General features: G+C 39.7%; 1 protein-coding gene across 1 annotated transcript; it reads left to right on the forward strand.

The window, feature by feature from the left end:
* Positions 1 to 334: 334 nt before the first annotated feature.
* LOC118803733 (L-selectin-like) lies at positions 335 to 5,129 on the forward strand (the record flags this gene model as incomplete). The annotated part of the gene is made up of 9 exons (XM_036564224.1): positions 335 to 410; positions 535 to 589; positions 705 to 1,085; positions 1,702 to 1,809; positions 1,962 to 2,153; positions 2,224 to 2,260; positions 3,470 to 3,603; positions 4,674 to 4,781; positions 4,938 to 5,129. Coding segments are annotated over exons 1-9 (1,210 nt in total), but the record flags the coding sequence as incomplete, so codon positions are not given.
* Positions 5,130 to 7,290: the final 2,161 nt, after the last annotated feature.

The following is a 7,290-nucleotide window of genomic DNA, read 5'->3' on the forward strand; positions in this document are numbered from 1 at the left end:
GTTCAAACACAGTTTTTTCCATATTAATGAATGGAGGAATGCTTAATATCCAGAAACTCACGACTCATTTAGAGTCACACTTATAACAATAATATATAACATATAATGCCTCTCATTCCACCACGGTCAGTATGTACTCTGTAGCCAACACAACGATGTTGTGGTTTAGCAACATCGTAGCTACTTGTGATTACTGTATAAACACAATTGTGTTATCAAAAATCCTGTCACCTCAATGTCACCTCAGATTCCAGGAAGAACGGATGCAAGCCAGGCTGGAGGTGGAGTGCCTATTTAAATACAGAATCACAACAGCTCTGAGCTCAGAACCAGACAGTTCTCTGACTGAGACGCATCACCTGTACTGAGATATATTAAACATAGCTAAAAGGATTACATCGCTTACAATGGTAAGTACATGGAAAGCAGCTCTTATGATGTCCTAATCCATTTTGCCTCTTATTTGCTGGACATATAGAACATTTAAGGTCGATAGAACATTAATTTCACTAAAACTCTGCTTCATTTTTACAGGACTTTGACAAGACAGGCAACTTACGGTTTCTGATCTCCTGCATCCTCTTTATAAGTAAGAAATACTCACCCGTTGAAAGTCATAGCATGTGTTGGATGTAATTTGGAGTACAGTAATGAACCTGAATGAAAGCTTTAACAAACTCCTCTCCTTTTGCTTCCTCACACAGTGTTACCTCAGTGGACCCCAGTAACAGGCTGGTCCTACCATCACTCTAACGGCACCATGGACTGGAATACTGCTCGTCAGTGGTGTAGGGACCGCTTCACGGACATGGTGGCCATCCAGAACCACGGTGAAATCAACCACCTCAACAGCATCCTTCCCCGAGTGAGCGGATACTACTGGATCAGCATTCGCAAGATCAACAACAGCTGGACCTGGGTGGGCACTAACAAGACAGCAAATTTTGAGAACTGGGCGGAGAATGAGCCTAATAACAACATGAAAGATGAGGACTGTGTGGAGATCTACATAAAGAGGGGAAAGGATGACGGCAAATGGAACGATGAGTCCTGCACAAAGCAGAAGACTGCACTTTGCTACACTGGTAAGTGGACTCAGAAATGACAAATAAGAACAGTGGTTATTTCAGAAACACTAGGATCCTTTGAATAATAATGCCACAGAGGACACACTTGTTTGGTTCCCTTGAGCAGTGGTTCTCAAACAGTCCTTTTGCTCTAACCTATTTAGAAAGCATATGAAGGAGGTGTTGTCTGGGGGAGCTGCCTGAGGACCAGTGTGAGAACCACTGCAACAACAAATTTTGTTTTTGTGGTTTGAGCATTTCAAAGAACCATCCATTGAAAGGTTCTTTACAGAATGAAAAGTGGGTCTTCTATGACATTACTCCAAAGAACCTTTCTAAAGAGTGAAAGAATGTCAAATGTGTTGATTGATTGACAAAAGATTGATACTACCAGTAAATCATCTTATCAATGATATGCAACCATAGGGGTAAAATCACATTTTGGATTTCAAGTATTCCCTAGACTCAACACAAGCAATCCAGCTCATCAACACATTATTGAGTTCTTCATGAGTTAAATCAGGTGGGTTGGGGAAAAAGTTGCTGTGGGTCACCAAGAATAAGAAACAGTGCTTTAGTATCAAGAGAAGAATAAATAGCAAATGCTAAATTAAAAAGTCCTTTTTTCTCTCAGCATCCTGCAAGAAAGACTCCTGCAGCTACCACGGAGAATGTGTGGAGACAATCAACAACCACACGTGTGAATGCTTTGAGGGCTTCCATGGAAAAGAGTGCGAGCACGGTACGTGGCAGTGGTCAGAACATTGTCCAGAGTAACTTCTATAAGCCACCTACAGGGACAGTTCCCAACTTTGAGAGCCCAAACCGTAGCCACAGACTTTCTACTACTACCTGGAAGGTAGAATCTTTTAATTGATTGTTTCTTTTCTGCAGTTGTAAAATGCAAAGCGGAGGAAATATCTGCTCCTGACCATGGCAGCGTCCACTGCGTTCCCCCTAATGGTAATTTCTCGTATGAGTCTCGGTGCGAGTACTCCTGCGATGAGGGCTACCAGGCTGTCGGCCCACAAACAACACGGTGTGCAGCCTCAGCAGCTTGGTCAACCAAACCACCAACCTGTGAACGTAAGTAGATTTAGTGTGGTCCCTGTTTGAATAAAACACAAATTTCAGACACAATTTTCATAGATCAAATTCATATCATGCCCTCAAATGAATAGACCATTCATAAAGTACTAACATTTCAAATATAACTGTTAAATCTCTTGAACTTTTATTTAACTCACAAAAGTACAAATAAATGACTTTTTGTGTTTTGTCTAACCAACTTGATTGTATTTTGCAAATATGAACAAATTTTGTATTTGATGCCTGCAACACATTTAAAACGTTGGAAAACAACAAGACAAAACAAGAGTGAAAAGTCTATGGACTATACAAGTTACAACATTCCACAATAAGCAAGTGCATTGGTAACAGGTGAGGGTAACATGATCAGTAAAAAGGACCATCCACCAAAAGCTCAGTCTTTGCAAGCAAAGATGGGTTGTGAATCACCACTGTCATGAAGGAACTGTCAAACAGTTCAAAAAGAACTTTTCTCAATGCAAGATTACAAAGAACTTAGGTCTTTCACCATCTACCGTACATAATACTGTAATAAGTTTTAGGGAATCCGGAGAAATCTCTATCTGTGTAGAGCAAGGCCAGAAACCACTGTTGCATGTGTGTGACCTTCAAGCCCTCAGACAGCACCGCATGGGAAAACGTAATGCTACTGTGTTAAAAACAGCCACAATGGCATCAGGAATACTTCAGAAAACTGTTGTCTCCTAACTCAGTCCATAGCTGCATCAAACAATGCAACTTGAACCTCTATTATGCAAGAAGAAAGCCAAACATCAATTCTGTGCAAAAAGGCTGACCAGTTCTCAGGGCCTGAGCTCATCTTAGATGGTTTGAAAGACAGTGGAAATGTGTGCTGAGGTCATATTAAATAAGTATGTTTCAGCTTGTTTTTGGGAAAAACAGATGTGGAGTTCACCGTGCCAAAGACAAAGGGGACCGTCCAAACTTTTATCAGATAAAGGCGCAAAAGCCAACATCTGTTATGCTATGGTATTTTCATAGATCAAATTCATGTCGTGCATAGACAGTTCATAAAGTACATATGAAAGCTTATGCAACATGAGACACAGCACAAAAAGACTAGGTTTAAAATCACAGAGTGAGCCTTTGAGAAACCTACATTATGAACAAATTACTAGTTCACAAGACTTGTTTTAAGCTGGGTGCAAATCAACATGACCAACAATATCTGACTTTTCTGTGTAGTGAAAATCCTTTTCACTAACTGAACGATCACCAATGTATACATATATTTTTCCAGCTATCAGATGCAAGTTGCCAGACATGCGAGCTCACCTAAACTTTAAATGCAGAAGAAGCTCAGACAACAGCACAGTCAACTCAACCTGTTACTTCAGCTGTGATGCAGGCTATGGGCTTCAAGAGGTAGCAAGCACCAATTGTACAAACACAGGAGAATGGAACACAGCCATCCCAAACTGCACAGGTACAATAGAATATCACTCTTTCATTTCTTTCTGCAGTCTTGTTTTGCCATCATGGGGCCATAAGGAGTGTAGGTTATTAACAAAGTATTTGAGTAGTCATCATTTACTAGTATTAAAAATGATAATAATAAGTTTGAAAATTGGCATTTCAAATATGGGCTTTATGAAAACTCACTGACACCAGCCTTATTGTTCCCATCCTGCTACTAACAGTAATTGATGCTTAATTTTAGTATGTTTATGTAGAGCTCCTGGATCAGCGTCGCCACAATCAACAATAATAATAAACCCTTCTTGATATTGTCTTCTTGTGATTAGTTTATCAATTTGAGTTTAACTCTTCAGGTCACTGATGTTCGGCCAAAAATCAAACACAGATCTTCGCTATTATTTTATGGCTTGTCTGTCGGTTTTATCAGCTGCAGCTCGAGCTGCAGGAACGAAACAAGAGCAAATGAGAGTCAGACGCTCAAACTGGCCGATTATATTGACAGTATTCAGTGCTGACGTGCTACTAGAAGAAGAGGAAAGTTGGCTCTACAGATGAATTCCCTCGTTTGATCATGAAATGCGTCCCACCAACAGTGAACTGAACAGGGTTTGGATGGAAGTGGACTGAGGGTTTTTGCCGGACCGGTTCAGCTGTTCAATGCGGACCTGAATATGGACAACAACATTTATTACAACCACCATACTTTATTTGCCAGGAGCACTGCTGTGTCTGATCCACTCGTACCAGCACAACACACACTAACACACCACCACCACGTCAGTGTTACTGCAGTGCTGAGAATGATCCACCACCCAAACAGTACCTGCTCTGTGAAGGTCCATGGGGGTCCTGACCACTGAAGAACAGGGTAAAAGGGGGCTAAAATACGTCAAAATAAATGCTGGAAATAAAAACTATAGTGTATGGTCGCCATGTGTAAAAAATACGCTGCAAGAAGGAGGAAATCCCTTTGGGAGAAATAACCATAGGAAATAATGGATCTGAAGTTCTTTAAATAGAAATGTAGCATACGTGACACACGTCATGTGCTAAATAAAATATCCTTTTTTCTCTCAGCATCCTGCAAGAAAGACTCCTGCAGCTACCATGGAGAATGTGTGGAGACCATCAACAACCACACGTGTGAATGCTTTCAGGGCTTCTATGGAAAAGAGTGCGAGCACGGTACGTGGCAGTGGTCAGAACATTGTCCAGAGTAACTTCTATAAGCCACCTACAGGGACAGTTCCCAACTTTGAGAGCCCAAACCATAGCCACAGACTTTCTACTACTACCTGGAAGGTAGAATCTTTTAATTGATTGATTGTTTCTTTTCTGCAGTTGTAAAATGCAAAGCGGAGGAAATATCTGCTCCTGACCATGGCAGCGTCCACTGCGTCCCCCCTAATGGTAATTTCTCGTATGAGTCTCGGTGCGAGTACTCCTGCGATGAGGGCTACCAGGCTGTCGGCCCACAAACAACACGGTGTGAAGCCTCAGCAGCTTGGTCAACCAAACCACCAACCTGTGAACGTGAGTAGATTTAGTGTGGTCCCTGTTTGAATAAAACACACATTTCAGACACAATTTTCATAGATCAAATTCATATCATGCCCTCAAATGAATAGACCATTCATAAAGTACTAACATTTCAAATATAATTGTTAAATCTCTTGAACTTTTATTTAACTCACAAAAGTACAAATAAATGACTTTTTGTGTTTTGTCTAACCAACTTGATCGTATTTTGCAAATATGAACAAATTTTGTATTTGATGCCTGCAACACATTTAAAACGTTGGAAAACAACAAGACAAAACAAGAGTGAAAAGTCTATGGACTATACAAGTTACAACATTCCACAATAAGCAAGTGCATTGGTAACAGGTGAGGGTAACATGATCAGTAAAAAGGACCATCCACCAAAAGCTCAGTCTTTGCAAGCAAAGATGGGTTGTGAATCACCACTTTGTGCTAAATGTCATGAAGGAACTGTCAAACAGTTCAAAAAGAACTTTTCTCAATGCAAGATTACAAAGAACTTAGGTCTTTCACCATCTACCGTACATAATACTGTAATAAGTTTTAGGGAATCCGGAGAAATCTCTATCTGTGTAGAGCAAGGCCAGAAACCACTGTTGCATGTGTGTGACCTTCAAGCCCTCAGACAGCACCGCATGGGAAAACGTAATGCTACTGTGTTAAAAACAGCCACAATGGCATCAGGAATACTTCAGAAAACTGTTGTCTCCTAACTCAGTCCATAGCTGCATCAAACAATGCAACTTGAACCTCTATTATGCAAGAAGAAAGCCAAACATCAATTCTGTGCAAAAAGGCTGACCAGTTCTCAGGGCCTGAGCTCATCTTAGATGGTTTGTTTTGACACAGGCGCAGTGTCGAAGTCCAGCACTTAATAGCCCTCATTCTATGGCAAATTGAAGCCAAAAAATGAAGTATATACACCACAATTTGTAGTCTGTAATCACCTGCTCATCCAGTCTGAAATCAAGGGTATTAATAGGGACTTTGACCAGTGACATACTTTTCTAGAAAGACACTAAGATACTGGAATGTTGGAACTTTACACTAGATGTTGCAACAATACTGTGAGGACTTGATTGCATTCAGCCACAAGAGCATTAGTGAGATCAGGTACCAATGTTTGATGATTAGTTCTGCAGAATCACAAACTCATAAAAAGTATTTAATTGCTCCTGAGAACACAGTTCCACTGCTCCACAACTGATTCCTGGGGGGCTTTATAAGCCCACAGCTGAGGTTTGGCGCGTGTTGATCTTAGAATCATGTGCAGCTGCTCCAGAGCGTCCAATTCTATTAGCAATGCTCTTCCACAGAGATTAATCAAGCAGCAATGGATAAACTCTAAGGTAGCTGAATTCACTAGTTAGAATTCACTAAACAGGGGGACACTGACAGCTGTATGTAAAAGCTTTGGGTACCCCTGGTTAAATGATATGTTTTATTGATTTTCTAAGTGAGAAGTAGTTGACCTATCCTCTACAGAGAACACACTCCCGTACTGTTTATTTGCTTGATGTATTATGTTAGAAATAAAAAGAAAAAAAAAAAGGTGCCTGTGCAACAGTGATGGTAGTATTAATTATTTTATGTTTTATTTTGTTTGTATATTAAACTAAAAAAAAAAAACTAATGGAAATGTAGAGATGTAGAGATTTCCAATAATTTATTTAAATATATACCATATTTAAGTTTTTTTTATCCGTTTTAGTAAAAGTATGGGTACTGTATCAAAATTGTACACAATTAAAAGTGGAAGAATGGAGCCAAAAATATACTTTAGTAAGAAAGTATCAACATCTCAACATACTCAACTCATGTAGAGGATGTGTTAACTTAGTTTTTTTTTACTTAGAAAATCAACAAAACATGTAACTTGACCTGGGGTGTCACTTTTGCATACAACTGTATGTATAGTTCACAACAGCCTACACGGGTTGTTTTCTGTTAAATGTAGAAGAATGTACTGACTCAGTTTACTTTACAGTGGTGGTGATAGGAACCAGAGATTGTGATGTGTACAACACAAGTATAGCCATTTTAATCATTTAAATCTTAACATATCTTCTAGATTTTTACACGTAATATTGATAATGAGAAAAACAGTGCAATCCAAAATAACGCATCTTCTTTGGGGATTTTTTGCCTTACA

Source organism: Colossoma macropomum, unplaced genomic scaffold, assembly GCF_904425465.1.
Source record: "Colossoma macropomum unplaced genomic scaffold, Colossoma_macropomum, whole genome shotgun sequence".
NCBI lineage: Eukaryota > Metazoa > Chordata > Actinopteri > Characiformes > Serrasalmidae > Colossoma > Colossoma macropomum.